The 17,502-nt window shown below is 38.2% G+C and overlaps 1 protein-coding gene across 1 annotated transcript; it reads left to right on the top strand.

The window, feature by feature from the left end:
• The first annotated feature begins 6,853 nt into the window (after positions 1–6,853).
• On the top strand, positions 6,854–16,282 carry PITHD1 (PITH domain containing 1). Its single transcript, XM_032227395.1, has 6 exons — positions 6,854–7,162; positions 9,273–9,316; positions 10,338–10,415; positions 12,833–12,937; positions 14,165–14,273; positions 15,549–16,282. The coding sequence occupies exons 1-6, from the start codon at positions 6,857–6,859 to the stop codon at positions 15,648–15,650; spliced, it is 744 nt and encodes a 247-aa protein (XP_032083286.1). The 5' UTR covers positions 6,854–6,856; the 3' UTR covers positions 15,651–16,282.
• Positions 16,283–17,502: the final 1,220 nt, after the last annotated feature.

The raw sequence follows: 17,502 nt of genomic DNA, 5'->3' as shown, positions 1-17,502 counted from the left end.
AGGAAATATCTGGAGAACTTGAAATAATCAACTGGATGGCTGGAACCCCTTTCTTGGCACTATCACATTTTTGTTTTGCAATGGGCTTACTGTGGGACACCATTCCCAACCTGAGATGGTACCGGTTGTATAGGAGTTGAATGCCCATTAACCCTTGCTGACTACAAGTTATGGGGTTTCCTAGCCAATCTATCTTGAGGAGGTGGATTGCAGGGAAGGTTTGCTAATGCCACCGTGACACCTTTTCATAGCACAAACCTGTCACCAGACGGACTGATAGCAGTAGTCAAGAACTTGTGTCAACTACAGGAATTATGGGCTCATCAATGATGGGCAATCCCCTTTAAATGCAGTTTTGGGGTCCTTAATGGCCTAGAAGAACACTTGTAGATTAACCACTGCACAGTAGTTACTGTTAACATGTGAAACCATTGGCTAAATTCCACTATAATACTAAGGACTATTTGAATACTTCATCTGATTAACATCAGAGTTTGAATTATGTACTGCAAGCCTATCCAAGCAGGCTATTCCAGATGTTTTAACCAATTCCCACATTCTTTGCCAGTGCTCTCTATGGAGGGGGGGGGGGATTCTAGGAATTGAAGTGACAACACCTCAAGTCAGGTTAGAAATCATTTCCATGGAAAGGATTTTAGGAACCTCCAGTTCATCTGTCACTCCCTAATGTGAAAGGTGTTTTTATTTTATTTAATGTTTTAAATTTAGGCAAACATCAAATGATTTGGCTTTTAACTTCCTCTTAACCCGATCCCCGTTGTTTTAACAACAGAGTAGGCACTGTAATTCACTGTTACCCCTTAAAGAATTCCATGACAAAATTTCACTCATCTAGGAGTTTCGTTATGTCCCAGAATAGAAAAGATAGAGCAAGCCAAGGGGGCAGGTTTTGGTCTGGAGTGACAGCGTCTGTTATAAAATAATCTACAAGAACTTTTCATGCACAGAACAAGCCTAGGAGAAAAAGTTTTGAGAGTGGTCCATCTGTCTCTGGTGCTTATTGCCTGCTGCTATTTTAGTCCTGGAGGAGACACTGAGCTCATGATCTTACCTATGGTGATGTTGATAGGTGTGTGTTGTGCAGGGAAAAGACAGCTGGTTTTGGAAGACCTGATGGTGTGTTCCCTAGTGCCACAGTTGAATGAATGTTGATGTCCTTGTGCTTTTTCCGGATAGAGGAAAGAGAGGTTCTCCCAATGGCCTCCTAGTGCCACTATTCTGAACTCTGGCCTTTGGGTTTTCTGCTGATACTCAGGTCATCATGAGAGTAGCAGTCACAAGAGCCCTGTTAATTTAAAAACCAGTAATTCCTCCATAAAAGTAAAGCTGGAGTGGATATGTAGTGTGTGCCATGTGGGATAAGAAAACCCTCTTGATGTTCTATGTTCAGTCCAACAAACAACATTCTCTCCAACACATAAGAAAGAGACAGCGTCTTTTAAAAAACCATCATAGAATTAAATTTTTATATGCATTTATATGTATTTTGTGTATTTATGTATATATACACATACATACACTATGTGTGTATGTACACCCACATGAAATGCATATAAATTGTAATTACGGTATATGCATTTTGTCTATGTAAGGATGTGTATATGTATGTACACATACATCTGTATGCGTATATATATGCGTTTGTGTATATAGATAGATAGGTATAGATAGGTATAGATAGGTATAGATAGGTATAGATAGGTATAGATAGGTATAGATATAGATAGATAGGTATAGATATAGATAGATAGGTATAGATAGGTATAGATAGGTATATACACACATACATATATATACGCATACATAAATGTGTGTGTACATACATATACACATACATACATACACAAAATGTATATACGTGTGTGTGTATACACCCACGAAATGTATATAAAACATATAATTCTAATTATATGATATATGCATTTTGTGTGTGTATGTATACACATTGACGTATGTATCTACACTCGCACATACACTACATACATATAAAAATTAAATATATGATGGTTTTTTTTTAAAGGTGCTGTCTCCCACATGCAGGTTTGGAGATGATTTTAAATCCCCAACAATTTTGTGTAGCCTTTTAATTTTAAGGCGGATTGGATTTAATGATGTTGGATTCTAAGAAATGTTCCTTTTGCTCTAGTGTACCTAATTTTGCGGTATTTGACTTACTGATATAATCTTCTGCTGGTTGTTGTGCGTGGTGTATTTTCTCCTCTTTGTTGTTGGATTTGGTGGTAAGAGGAGAGCCCAGGAAACATCTCAACCACAGAAGGCAAAAGGACATTTACAAGAGTCTTGTTGGTCCAACCGTTAGCTATCAAAATTGATGGATGGTTTTTGCCAACCACTTTTTTCCCATTCAAGGAAATATCTGGAGAACTTGAAATAATCAACTGGATGGTTGGAGCCCCTTTCTTGGCACTATCACATTTTTGTTTTGCAATGGGCTTACTGTGGGACACCATTCCCAACCTGAGATGGTACCAGTTGTACAGGAGTTGAATGCCCATTAACCCTTGCTGACTACAAGTTATGGGGTTTCCTAGCCAATCTATCTTGAGGAGGTGGATTGCAGGGAAGGTTTGCTAATGCCACCGTGACACCTTTTCATAGCACAAACCTGTCACCAGACGGACTGATAGCAGTAGTCAAGAACTTGTGTCAACTACAGGAATTATGGGCTCATCAATGATGGGCAATCCCCTTTAAATGCAGTTTTGGGGTCCTTAATGGCCTAGAAGAACACTTGTAGATTAACCACTGCACAGTAGTTACTGTTAACATGTGAAACCATTGGCTAAATTCCACTATAATACTAAGGACTATTTGAATACTTCATCTGATTAACATCAGAGTTTGAATTATGTACTGCAAGCCTATCCAAGCAGGCTATTCCAGATGTTTTAACCAATTCCCACATTCTTTGCCAGTGCTCTCTATGGAGGGGGGGGGGATTCTAGGAATTGAAGTGACAACACCTCAAGTCAGGTTAGAAATCATTTCCATGGAAAGGATTTTAGGAACCTCCAGTTCATCTGTCACTCCCTAATGTGAAAGGTGTTTTTATTTTATTTAATGTTTTAAATTTAGGCAAACATCAAATGATTTGGCTTTTAACTTCCTTAACCCGATCCCCGTTGTTTTAACAACAGAGTAGGCACTGTAATTCACTGTTACCCCTTAAAGAATTCCATGACAAAATTTCACTCATCTAGGAGTTTCGTTATGTCCCAGAATAGAAAAGATAGAGCAAGCCAAGGGGGCAGGTTTTGGTCTGGAGTGACAGCGTCTGTTATAAAATAATCTACAAGAACTTTTCATGCACAGAACAAGCCTAGGAGAAAAAGTTTTGAGAGTGGTCCATCTGTCTCTGGTGCTTATTGCCTGCTGCTATTTTAGTCCTGGAGGAGACACTGAGCTCATGATCTTACCTATGGTGATGTTGATAGGTGTGTGTTGTGCAGGGAAAAGACAGCTGGTTTTGGAAGACCTGATGGTGTGTTCCCTAGTGCCACAGTTGAATGAATGTTGATGTCCTTGTGCCTTTTCCTGATAGAGGAAAGAGAGGTTCTCCCAATGGCCTCCTAGTGCCACTATTCTGAACTCTGGCCTTTGGGTTTTCTGCTGATACTCAGGTCATCATGAGAGTAGCAGTCACAAGAGCCCTGTTAACTTAAAAACCAGTAATTCCTCCATAAATGTAAAGCTGGAGTGGATATGTAGTGTGTGCCATGTGGGATAAGAAAACCCTCTTGATGTTCTATGTTCAGTCCAACAAACAACATTCTCTCCAACACATAAGAAAGAGACAGCGTCTTTTAAAAAACCATCATAGAATTAAATTTTTATATGCATTTATATGTATTTTGTGTATTTATGTATATATACACATACATACACTATGTGTGTATGTACACCCACATGAAATGCATATAAATTGTAATTATGGTATATGCATTTTGTCTATGTAAGGATGTGTATATGTATGTACACATACATCTGTATGCGTATATATATGCGTTTGTGTATATAGATAGATAGGTATAGATAGGTATAGATAGGTATAGATAGGTATAGATAGGTATAGATAGGTATAGATATAGATAGATAGGTATAGATATAGATAGATAGGTATAGATAGGTATAGATAGGTATATACACACATACATATATATACGCATACATAAATGTGTGTGTACATACATATACACATACATACATACACAAAATGTATATACGTGTGTGTGTATACACCCACGAAATGTATATAAAACATATAATTCTAATTATATGATATATGCATTTTGTGTGTGTATGTATACACATTGATGTATGTATCTACACTCGCACATACACTACATACATATAAAAATTTAAATGTATGATGGTTTTTTAAAAAAGGAGCTATCTCCCTCCTCCCTGCATGTTTTGCAATGGGCTTTCTGTGGGACACCATTCCCAACCTGAGACGGTCCTTGCCAGTTGTGCAGGAGTTGAATGCCCATTAAACCCTGCTGTCTACAAATTATGGGGTTTCCAATCTAATCTATCTGGAGGAGGCAGATGGCAGGGAAGGTTGGCTAATGCCATTGTGACACCTTTTCATAGCACAAACCTGTCACCAGATGGACTGATAGCAGTAGTCAAGAGCTTGTGTCAACTACAGGAATTATGGGCTCATCAATGATGAGCAATCCTCTTTAAATGCAGTTTTTGCGGCCTTAATGGCCTAGAAGAACACTTGTAGATTAACCACTGCACAGTAGTTACTGTTAACATGTGAAACCATTGGCTAAATTCCACTATAATACTGAGGATTAATTGAATACTTCATCTGATTAACCTCAGAGTTAGAATTACTGCAAACCTATCCAAGCAGGCCTATTCCAGATGTTTTAGTCAATTCCCACATTCTTTGCCAGTGCTCTCTACGGGGGATTCTAGGAATTGAAGTGACAACACCTTAAGTCGGTTTAGAAATCATTTCCATGGAAAGGATTGTAGGAACCTCCAGTTCATCTGTCACTCTCTAATGTGGAAGGTGTTTTTATTTTATTTAATGTTGTTTTAAATTTAGGCAAATGTTACAACAATTGGCTTTTAACTTCATTTTGGAAACTTTTTGATGGGTGGGAATACACAAAAGACTCAGTTGCTGGATTATGACAACTCGGCCTCTGATTCTCGTTGGGGATCCCACATATTTTAAAGTAGGTGCGATTTTCCGGTTGCACACTACACACAAAAGAGCCATAGGAAAATGTGGCCCCCTGCTGCTGCTCCCCCATCCCTGTGTATACTACAAATAAAAGGTAATACATTTGTCTGTTGATTCCCCTCTTGTAAATAATTTTCTATTTTACTTTTTTGGTGGTAACTCTCGAGATAAATATTTTAATTAGATAACTTATAAGAAATGAATTGTGTATCAATAAAAGCCAAACACTGGAATTTGCCTCTGTTAATTTTTTCTCTCTTCTCCTCTCTTACTTCTTGGATCCCAAAAATAAAAGTAACAATTCCTAGACTGTCCCCCAGGCTGTGTTGCTATGCCAAAAAAATGAGGAATGGAGTAATTGGGAGTTTTAGCTAAAAACAGAGGTATGTGAGAACTTAACAGACTTCCCTGGGAAGACTTAAGAGCAACAAAGACAAAATTTCACTTGGACCCAGGCCAGAGACCTTCGTGGCCATTTTTGGAAAGGAAAGGCTGGGCATGCACTATAGATGCAATTATGAAGTATTGAATTGGGGAGGCAAAATTTTTGGTTTTGAAGTACTGTATATACTGTGTATTGTAGAAATCTCTTTAAATAGTCAAGTTCATACAATACTTCATAATCAGAGTTAGTTCTGGATCTTTCAGCTGAAAAATTGGGATGGCTAAAACTCACGATACCCAGAATTACCTTTATACAATGTTCTTTCCTGTGTATTTTGGTTCCTATTCGTATGTTTTTATTCTTTGTCTTGTATTCAGAAAAAGTATTGGAGGTGGTTTTATTGTTCTAGATATTGTCCTAGGTTTTAGATTGGGTTATTTGTTCAAAGAAGATTATACAATTCTCCCTTCCAGCAACTTATTTGTAGGAGGTGTTTTTTGTTTATCTTCCATTAATTGTACAAAAAATCTGTCTGGAGAGAATTATTTATCTTGAAGAAGACAGTCTTTCAATCATGGCAATACATATGTGGAAAATCCAGCCTTCTCTAACTGGCTGAAAGTTCTGAATTTTATAATCCTAATATATCTGGAAGGCACTGTGTTGAGGGACCATGGTAAAATCCAACCTTTTTGGGGGAGTTCACTTTAAATTTAAAATTTTCAGATGGCTAGGACAAATATTAATATTTATTTCCTTTAAAAGAAAATAATTGTATTTCACAACTGTAACTCCAATATCATCATCTTCCATCTATATCAATCTACTAAAAAGGTAAAGATGCCCCTCACACATATGTGCTAGTGGTTCCTGACTCTAGAGAATCATATATATATGATTATAATATATATTATATATAATATATATTATATATATTATATATATATATATATATATATATATATATATATATATATATATATATATATATATATATATATATATATATATATATATATATATATATATAAATGGCTGTGTGTGCGTATGTTCCAGCATAAATTTGGGAGTTGAAGTCCACAATCTTAAGATGGCCATGTTGCCCGCCTCCCCCAGCCACTCCCATCCGAGGACCACGGTTTAAAAAAAAACAGGCCTGTACTACGGCAAAAAAATCAGCTGCTCGGTTGCCGGGGCAACCAGAAGGCGCCGCCCTCCACCACGTGATGGGGATGTCCGGAAGAACGCTACTTGCGTCTGCGCGCACCTTTGTTGACGTCCGTGCGGGTTCTGTCGGCGGCTCCAGGTGGGGGGCGGTCTTCTCGCGCTTGGCCATGTCTCACGGGCACAGTCACGGCGGGGGCAGCTGTTGTCATAGTGACGACCACGAGGAGCCACCTGAGCGGCGGGGCCAGGCCTGGGGCCTATACCTGCGCATCGACCGCGAGCGCCTGGAGTGCCTCAACGAGCGGGTGGAAGGCAGCGGGGCGCGCGTCTTCCGCGCCTGGGAAGACCGCGGGGATAAGCAGAAGGTAGGTTATCCCCCGGGAGCTGGCAGGGCAGGTGGGCCGTGACTAGCTGCGGTCCAGGGGTTCCAAGGAGAGGCGCCTTTCATGCAGAGCCCGTAACCCTGGCTGGAGTCGCATAATGTAACTTTGGTGCTTGTATCCTTAGGATTTATATTGATTGTTTCCTAATATGATTTCATTGCTTATTTGTACCCTATAACTATCACTAAGTGTTGTATACTTTTATTCTTGATGAATGTATTTTATTTTTCTTTATGTACACTGAGACCATATGTACCAAAGACAAATTCCTTGTGTGTCCAATCACACTTGGCCAATAAAGAATTCTATTCTATTCTATTCTATCTATTCAATTCTCTATTCTCTATTTTATTCTATCCTATCCCATTTTCTATTCTATTATCTATCCTATCCTCTTTTCTATCCTATTCTATTCTCTTTTCTATCCTATTCTATCCTCTTTTCTATTCTATCCTACCCTATTCTCTATCCTATCCTATTTTTTATTCTATTCTAGAATACAACAGAATAGAATTCTTTATTGGCCAAGTGTGATTGGACACACAAGGAATTTGTCTTTGGTGCATAGGCTCTCAGTGTACATAAAAAGACAAGATACATTCATGAAGAATCCTAAGGTACAACACTTACTGATGGTCATAGGGGACAAATAAGCAAACAGGAAACAATGCCAATATAAATCGTAAGGATACAAGCAATAAAGTTTACAGTCCTGCAATCATAAGTGGGAGGAGATGGGTGATAGGAACAATGAAAAGACTAAAGTAATAGTAATGCAGCCTTAGTGAAGGTTTGACTGTGGTGAGGGAATTATTTGTTTAGCAGAGTGATGGCGCTTGGGAAAAAACTGTCTTTGTGTCCACGTTCTGGTGTGCAGTGCTCTATAGCATCATTTTGAGGGTAGGAGTTGAAACAATTCCATTCCATTCTGTCTCTATCAAAATAGGACTCCTCATAGCTAAGGGGTGAACGCAGCCACAGAATGAATATTAGCCTAGATGAGGGTTTTCTCAACCTTGGCCACAATGGGTGGACTTCAACTCCCAGAATTCCTCAGCTGATATGCTGGCTGGGGAATTCTGGAAGTTGAAGCCCATCGATTTTAACTAGGGAATTGTGGGAGTTGAAGTCCACCCATATGAAGTGGTCAAGTTTGGGAAACCTCGATCTATACACATGAATTATGTCAATTAAAATTAACTTCAAATCCTGAGTACAACCAAGGAAACTAGCTCTGGAGAGGATTTGGACTCACTGCTCAAGAAATCAAGGATCTGTGTGTGCCAAAGACCTGTGAAGCTTGATTGGGAAGCTATGGTTAAATTAAACCATGGCTAAGTACTGTATGTCTTTTGAACTACTTTTTTACCCAGGACAGGCGTATGTTGTGCTGCTCAGGTCAATAAGGAAAACTAAGTGTATTAGAAGATTTCCTGCCATCCCCCCAGATCTTCTGAAATGTGGATAATAGAGCAGAAGGACAGAGTAGAGGCGTATAGAAATGCAGAATATAGTTAGCTTGATGCAAATCCTAAAGCACAAATGACATGGTTTTGATAAGCATGTTTGGATATTGGCACCTGTCATTTTGCTGGTGGAGAGTCATTTGCTAAGGCCCATTGACGTTTTTAATGACAGGATTCCTAAATGGAATAAAGCATTAGGATATGTTACAATGTGAATTGCAGTTTGTAATATAATGCTTGCATTTGAAAAGCATGAGAGCATATATTACAGGTACATGTAGCATATTGAGCAAACCATGTCCAAAGAAAGCAGTGCTGAGTACTGTCTATGAGGCAAGCTGATATAATGGTTTTTTGATTGTACAAAAAAAAAAGGCTCCCAACTTTCGTGCACCTTCTGATTGGAATATATATTCTATTTTGATACTATTTGGTATAGCTCCAGTCTTCTCTGTGTATTATTAGTGTTTAAACACTTTTTCTAAGAACTTAAGTTGAAAGTCCCCTGTGAGATCCTCAAGCAATCATTTTGAACATACTGGTTTTTATGGAACAATTGTCCTTTGCAATATATATTTCAGATTGAATGTAAAACTCTTACATTAAATCCTATTCATTTTTTCTAGTTTGTAGAAAGTGATGATGATGAAGAGCTCTTATTTAATATTCCGTAAGTAGTCTTTTCTAAAAAAAATATTGCTGGCTTTTGATTTCCTTTTGGAGATTTCATAACACAGTTTTTGGAGGTGGGCTGATAGCAATAAAATAGAGAGAGAGAGAGTTTGTTGTCCTAGAAGCCAGGAGACTGTGAGTTCTAGGTCTTCCTTAGGCATAAAAACCAGCTGAATGACTTTGGACAGTTCTGTCTCAGCTCAATCTATCTCACACAGTTGTGGGGGAAAAGAATATTGGGTATGTTTGCTAACTTGAGTTATATATTTTAAAAGGATAGGATAAAAATCTAATAATAATAATAATAATAACAACAACAACAACAACAACAACAAAATACGGACAAAATACTGGCGCATAATACAGCAGACATCACACTGCTTGAGAAAAATAAGGTCACAATCATAGACATCGCAATATCAGGTGATAGCAGGGTCGCCATAAGGAACATGAAAAAATTGCAAAATAGCAGGACTTAAAAATCGAAATTCAACGACTATGGCACAAACCAGCAGTGGTAATTCCAGTGGTAATTGGCACACTGGGTGCTATTCCAAAAGCACTGGAATTACATTTAAAACAGTTAAAAATTGACAAAATCACCATCAGTCAAATGCAAAAAGCCGCACTGCTTGGATCTGCATGCATATTACGAAAATACTTTACGACGTCCTAGGCCCCTAGTAACCAATGCCAAATCCGGCGAAACAACTGGCCGCTGTGATACAATTGTATAATAATAATAAACTATTTTTAAAATAATTATGTGGCCTTATTTTAACTAGATCAGCCAAGATTGGTTAGTAAGACAATTTAAGGTGAAAACCTCACAGTGTCCATAGGGTTGTGTTAAGGATGTGTGGTTATTTTGTTTAAGTCTTAACTGATGATGATGTAGTTTATTCCAGAACTCCATGTTAAGTTAATGGGACTCCAGTGGCAGATAGTGAAAACAATAAGATTCCTTTCAGGCTGAACTGAATATGAAAGATCAATGGCATTTTTTTTTCTTTTTGCAGATTTACAGGCAATGTGAAATTAAAAGGAATAATTGTGATGGGAGAGGATGACAATACACACCCCTCAGAAATGAGACTGTAAGTTGAAACAGTGGACAGATCATTCATGTTGCAGAAGCCGCTAATTAAGATGACAGATTTTTTTCTGCAATGAATAAGTGTGGTTTTAGCTTTAATTTTTGCTTTAATAGTCTGAATTAATAATAACTACCGGGCTGGTTTGCTGAAAAATAATGAAATGTTGATTTTGATCCACACTGAAATTCTGCAAGAAAGAAAATTGGCTGGCTTACTGAAATGCAGGATCCAACATGCACAAATATATGTGATGCTGTCTGGTTTCTTTGAAGTTTTCATATCTTCTGCCTATATTAACACAGTTGCCAGAACATGTTATTCAGGATTCGGTTTCTCTACATCCTTTCAGTCACTTACAAATTGTATCCTCTTCAGCAAGATTCTCTGTGATCTACTTATTGGATTCCAACTTTTCTTTAGCTTTTTTTGTAGTAGTAGTGATTTCCTGAACTTGCTATTTATTTCAGTCAAGAATAAATAAAAGACTGGAAAAATAATTGCTGGAATTATAATAATGATTCTTTCTTCATCTCAAGGAATTCTTTATAAATCGGTTTACCAGCCTTTGCTTAAAAGTGTAGATGTCTTTAAATGGCTACAATTTTAAAGTCCTGAGAGGTTAACAGCTACTAAAAGAATCTGTTTGGAATGTCTTTGTGTTATCACCACTTTTTAAAGTTTTAATTTCTTTCCAACATTGTAAGTTTTAATACACGTGCTGAAATAACTACACTTTTAGAACAGCTATATGATATTGTTGATGGCTTTGCCTGACAACCAAATTTTCATTTGTCATTTGCTATTCTTAGTGTCTGGTTTATTTATACATTTATTATGAAACTTTATATGCCTCACTACCTCCAAGGACTCAGAGTGATTTACAATAAGAGTAAAAGAAGAGCCAATTTGGTCTGGTGGTTAATCACCAGGTTAGAAATGAAGAAGCTGTGAGTTTAGGCATGAAAGCCAGCCAGATGGCTTTTGGCTGGTTATACGCTCTCAGCACATCCTATCTCAGAGGGTAGTTGTTGTTGTGGCTGGCCAGCGGAGCTGACAGCAGACTTGGACACTGAGGAGGTTGGTGAGGAACATAGGCCAGTCCTGGAGTCTGGGAAATGCTCTGGTGAGGACTCTGTGTCGGAGCAGAAAGGGGGCCAGAGCCGTATGCCAGTTATCAGAGTCAGACATCAGTGAGGCAGACAAACAACTGGAGCCTGTTCCCAGTGTGGCATGCACAGCCTGGCCAGATGAAGGGAACAAGGGTTGACTTGGGAGTAAGACCACAGGTGGACAATGAATGGCCCCTCCCAGAGAAAATAAAGGAGCGAAAGGGGAGTAGAGTTTGCAGGAGTCAATTAGTTCGCTTAATTGGTTTGTGATTCTCTGAGACTCCTTGTCAAGTTTTGCAGATATCGATCTGGCCACTCTCCAAGCCAGATAAGGTCAGTGACTGTAAATCCACCCTTGAAAGACTTTTCTGGATGTGAATGAGTAGAATGCATAGTAAATTAATACAAGGGTTTTTTGGGACAAGGAGTTTGCTTCATGCTCTTGGAAAGCCTAGGTCAGCACAGTTGTGGGGAAAATAGGAGGAGGAAGGAATACAGTAGTACATTGTGTATTTGCTACCTTGAGTTATCTATAAAAACAATAAAGGCAGCACAAAAAAATCTTCAATAAAAAGTTTCAATAAAAAATAGCTCTAAAATGGAAGAGTTACAGTAGCATTCCAGTTCCACCTTCTGTGCCAAAGAATCCTTGGAAAAATATTTTGTACTTGCCCTATGAAAAGTAAATAAGGTGGTGGGATTTTCCCTGTATCTCAAGGAATATTGGCGTTGCTGCTTGTAGGTATTTAACTGGGACCTTGTTACTTGTTCTTCAATGAGCTGAGCGCACAAGATGGACTAAATCTGTCAGGAGAAATTGTCCTACATGTTTACTCGTGTTGAGCCTTACAGGATTTCCTAGGTTAAAAACAGTATCTTCAAAGAAGCTAGAAGCTCAGTGCCAACCACTGAGCCTTGCTCTTGGTTATTAATTTCGGGTGCTATACTGTTCTGATATTTGAAGATGCAGATTTTTTTTTAGAAAATGGGAAATTTGTAGAGTAGGTGTAGACTGAAGTCCTCAAGTATAAAATCAATAATTAATATATCATTGTTGACTTATGTTCTTAGTTACTTATAGGCTTGTAAATTATAATTTTATTATTATTTGGGGGAATAGTCTTTTTATACAGTGTTCTAAACAACTGAAACTGAACTTTTTCAATATTGCTGTTTTGATTATCATGTTTGCGTTGTCCTAAGAACCAGTTTGAGTATTTCTCCATTTCCCAGTTCAGATGACTACAATGGCTAGCTGTTGAAAACATCGGGTAACATTTGTACAAGCTGACCTTTGCCTTTTTCTAGGTTTAAGAATATTCCTCATATGTCCTTCGCTGACACTGCCCGAGAACCAGATCAGATCTTCAGCCTGAATCATGACTTTTTAGGAGAACTGGAATATCCAACAAAGTATGTCATGAGTTATTCCGTCTTTATTCAAGATGTCCGGTATTTGAGCCCCAAATTCAAGTAACATGAGCCTTGGGTTCTAATAATTAAGGGTACCAAGATGGAGAAGGTTTTCTCCCCCAGTTCTTTTTTGTGGAGGATGTAACAGACTATAGAGGAAACCATAGCAGTAAAAACTGTGCTCTGCTTCAGGTGTGGGAGGGACTCCAAAGAGTTTTTCTGATTATGAAACCATTTCATAATCGGTATATTTTAAAATGTTAACTTCTTTCTAAAATTAGTTAGCTGCCATATGACAGCCTTTCTGCAATCTCCCTCCCTCCAGTAGTGTTGGAACTGAAATTCCAATCCCAGCATGTTTGCCTACAGCAATTGACTGCCCACAAGCAACAGCTCTCAGGGACAATAAACAATGGCACAGCTAAAAATTAAAAAAATGACTTTATTTTTTAGTGAATGAATTATATGGTAAAATGTTGCCATTACATCTGGGGCGGGCGGGGTGGAGGGAGGTAGTGAGGTCCTCATGGAATGGAAGATTGAGGATAGCCCAAACTCTTTCAACAGTTATTGCAATGTAAAGCTGGGGTTGCTTTTTCTTTCAGCCTTTCTTAGCTTCTGAGAATGTTTCTTTATTTTAGGCAGGTAGAAATTCTGGTCCTATTGAGCTACAGTGAAAAGTTTTACCAGTATTGCTTACCCTGAAAGGGAACAGTATGATTGGGAAGGTTTGTGCGTATGTAAATGTATGTTCTGGCACAAAATGCCTCTGCTTGGTTCCTTTTGTTATTGGGAAGGACTAAATGGAAACCTCTATTTTTCTAGCCAATCAACCTGTACTGTGCTGTACAGATTGGTTAGTCTACTTGGCTTGTTCTTTTACATGTCAAAACTTTTCGCCAAGAGCTTTTAACATTTTTAAAAGAATGAAGCAACCTAGGAATCTTGGTTTAGACATGAAATTGAATAAAGATACATACAGGCTTTGTGGTTTGTTGAATTGATGTGGCTGGCAGGAAGATCCAAAAAGAGCAATATAGGAAGACATACATACCAGTGTGCATACTTGCTCAAGGTGACTGCTACAGTATTTTTATTGCAGAGTTTTAATTTTTGTGGGGAAAAAATCTGGCTTTCATGCAGTTTAGTTTTAGTGGTCAAAACTTACAAAAGTGTCCTATATGTATGTTACAATTGTAAATGCAGAATTTTTTCCCCCTTTTCCAGAATTGCTCGCTTCTCAAATGTTTATCATCTCTCCATCCACTTCTCCAAGAACTTTGGTGCCGAGACAACAAAAATCTTTTACATAGGCTTAAGGGGAGAATGGACAGAAGTAAGTGTGGGGATGAAGATGACAGATGAAAACACTAAATAAATAGATGCAGGTTGCAGAAGCTTTTGGGATTGAAGGTGCACCTCAAAATGCTTATTAACAGTTAAGATTTACGAACAGGAGTCTGTGAGATTCTGGCATAATGCTCATACTTAAGAGGACGTAACTGTTGTTTTATAATGTCTTCCCAAGCAGACCTTACTCATCATGGCATCCTTCAGTTTATCTTGAACTGCATGACTTTAAAATTTGTGTTGGTTGGGAATTCTGGGAGAGGTTGTCTTAACATGTCAGCTAACCCCATATTCCACCCTTAAACTTCCTCTTTCTGTTTGGGTTGGATGATGAGGAGTCTGAAGAAAACCTCTTTGAAAATTACTTAGTATCCCCCCTTCCCACGTTTTTGCCTGCCTGAATCACTATTAGTCAAATACAGCACATCATAAAAGACCTGTTTTTCTGCCACCTCACTGGTTGGTTATTACTGTGCCTCAAGAGGCAACTGAATGGGTGTTATTTTAAGCCTGAATATCTCCTTCCAACTGCCACTTTCATGTACTTACAAATGGATTGGCATGAAGGTGCCCCAAGGTTTCCTGTTTTTAGATAAACCAGGATTTATTTTTCTATGTTGAGCCAGGAGCTAAAGCGAAGCGTTTGAAGTAATTGTTAGTGTCTTGTCTTTTTTTTCCCCAGCCTTGTCCCTTTTGCTGTTTTCTAGCCCAGTGCCTTTCAAGCTAAGCAACCATTGGCAAGTGTTGACTCAAATTCTGCCATGTTGAGTAAATGTGTGAAAACATTTCAGTCAAAACATCTTCACCATTCTGTCCTTGGAACGGCTGTTCTGATTTCACTGGAAATGTTCCAAGGTCAGAATAATTTGTTCTGACTCATCAGAAGTGTTATGTTCTTGAAAGGGATTTTTCTCCTGGGAAGACCAAGGTCACAATAGCTCATTTGGGCTCAGAGTATGTTCAAAATGCGATTTTTGGGGATTGCACACCCCTAATTTTAAACCTGTGCAGACAATGCAATGTGAAGGAGTGACGTGTTACGAATTTAGGTAGGAAGGTTAAAAAGGGACAAGTTGCAAATTCCTCAAAAGAAGTACAAGTTATTCAGAATGAACTACATGTTCTGTAGTTTGAAAGAGTAGATAGATGTAATGACGGCTGGTGTAAATGGAGAGGGAAAATCAAATGATTGCTTTAACTTTAACTTTACCAAGATATACAAAGAGACCTCTGAAGAAATGTTCAAATTGTTTCTCTGCAGCCTCATCGACACGAAGTGACCATATGCAACTATGAAGCAGCAGCAAACCCGGCCGATCACAAACTTGATCAGATCACGCCACAGACACACTTCATTTCCTAACTGGGAAGGCTTGTTCACCGACAGAAGTCTGGGTGGACTGACGAAGGTGTTGAACATTTGAAGCTAAAAAGGATGGTGTGGCTGTTATCTTTTTGGGAGGTATGCATGTGGTTTTGGAAGCATTTGGTGTCAAATGCTTGGCAGAAAGGTACAAAATTACACTGTTGCTAAGATCAATTGTGAAAGTTGATCTTAAAATCATTAATTCTTCCTGGATGTCACCATGACTATCTTGGCAATATCTTTCTTCTTGGCCCAGAATGTTTCTAAGATGGTGAATTTTTTGTTTAGTTGCTGCTACTTTTCTTGCTGACGTACATAAGGGGTGAGACTATTGGGTGGTGGCACAATCTCTAGGTCTTCCATCTCGCTTTTGAATATAGTTATGATATACAAAAATGAAATGTTCCTGGTGGGAACTTGACTAATTTCCAGTTTATGTGATTTCTCTAGCATAATAGTGACTGGGCTGTGTATCAATGTGCTACAGGCATTGCTATGAGCATAATTTAGTAGCTATCTTGCTGATGCATAACAATGTTAGTTGTTAGTTTAAAACCTAGAAAATAAAAAGATCTATGAATTTATCTTGTCTAAAATGGAACTTTTTGTAAATAAACATGCCAAAGAATCCCTTGATTACTTTTTTTTAAAATTCTGAACTGAACTTTAATGTTGAGATACATTATTAGTACAAAATAAATACGGTAAAGTAAAAATGGTATAAAAAATAAAATTATTGTGGAATGCTCTCAAGAATAGGAACATTTTGATCTGGAGTATCTAATTTTGTTCCTTTAAAAAAATCAGATTTGTAGCCTATCAGAGCTGTCCTTTTAAGACCAACCCCTAAACTATTAAGAAAATCTATTCAAGTGAGTGGCCTTGTGATTTGTTTGGTTTCTGCCTAACATGTTGTATGAATCTAGTTCAAAGTTTTTCAACAAACTTAGTTGATAACTCTGCCCACTAAATTACCAGTATTAGTATTTCTGTTCTTGCTTTATCTCTTACTTTAGAGTGATAACCACTTTATGATATCCTAGAACTGATTTCCAAAGTTCCCAAAATATTAACTACCTCACTTTGTATTTTTAAAAGAAATGCTTGCTGCTGTCTTCTTCGGCCAATGTTGGAAGTGGTTTATGAATATGTGCTTAATTGTTTTCATTTTAAACAAAGATGAAAAATCTTCCATGCAATTGAGCCAAGAGAGATGGAAGTTTTCCTGCTACACACTTTTCTTTGGGTTGTCCATATAGAGCAGGGTTTTTCAGCCTTGGCAATTTTTAAAGACTTTAAGGAGTTAAAAGCCCACCCATCTTAAAAGTTGCCCAAGTTTTTATAAAACACCAATAGTGTAGAGTTTCAGAACCAAAGGCTGAACCCTACCTGCCAAACTTCATCAAGGTATTAGACAAATGCCCCCACAGGGATTACAAAGCAGGACATCCTGTTCTCCCTGCAGTGCACCAGTTATGTGGATGTTGTGATTAAGCCTGACAAACATAGCCAGTGGCGTTTCCAGTTGAATCGCAAAAATAACAATCAGCCACGCCAAACTTTGCTGTTTACCATCCAGTGATGAACACTTAAATCAAAGCCAGTTATTAAAACCCAGGATCCACTACTACAGAGGTCTTCAAATTTGGCAACTTTAAGACTTGTGGATTCAACTCCCAGAATTCTCCAGTCAGCTATGCAGGGCTTGGACCTTCGGGTGGCTTCTGCGTGCTTGGGATTACAGTTTCCTGCAACTCTGGCGTAGAGGGTGAATGGCAGAGGATTCTGGGAGTTGCAGTTCAATAATAATAATAACAACAACAAGTGAAGCAAGCAGTTGAAGAAGAAA

Source organism: Thamnophis elegans, chromosome 12 (genome assembly GCF_009769535.1).
Source record: "Thamnophis elegans isolate rThaEle1 chromosome 12, rThaEle1.pri, whole genome shotgun sequence".
Classification (NCBI taxonomy): Eukaryota; Metazoa; Chordata; class Lepidosauria; order Squamata; family Colubridae; genus Thamnophis; species Thamnophis elegans.
The sequence above is the reverse complement of the archived record's forward strand: the minus strand, read 5'-3'. Positions and strand labels throughout refer to the sequence as shown.

Coding starts and splice junctions, on each gene's coding strand:
- PITHD1 (XM_032227395.1), top strand. CDS start 6,857: ATGGGGATGTCCGGAAGAACGCTACTTGCGTCTGCGCGCACCTTTGTT. Junction 10,416..12,832: donor CACCCCTCAGAAATGAGACT/GTAAGTTGAAAC, acceptor GCCTTTTTCTAG/GTTTAAGAATATTCCTCATA. Junction 12,938..14,164: donor GAACTGGAATATCCAACAAA/GTATGTCATGAG, acceptor CCCCTTTTCCAG/AATTGCTCGCTTCTCAAATG.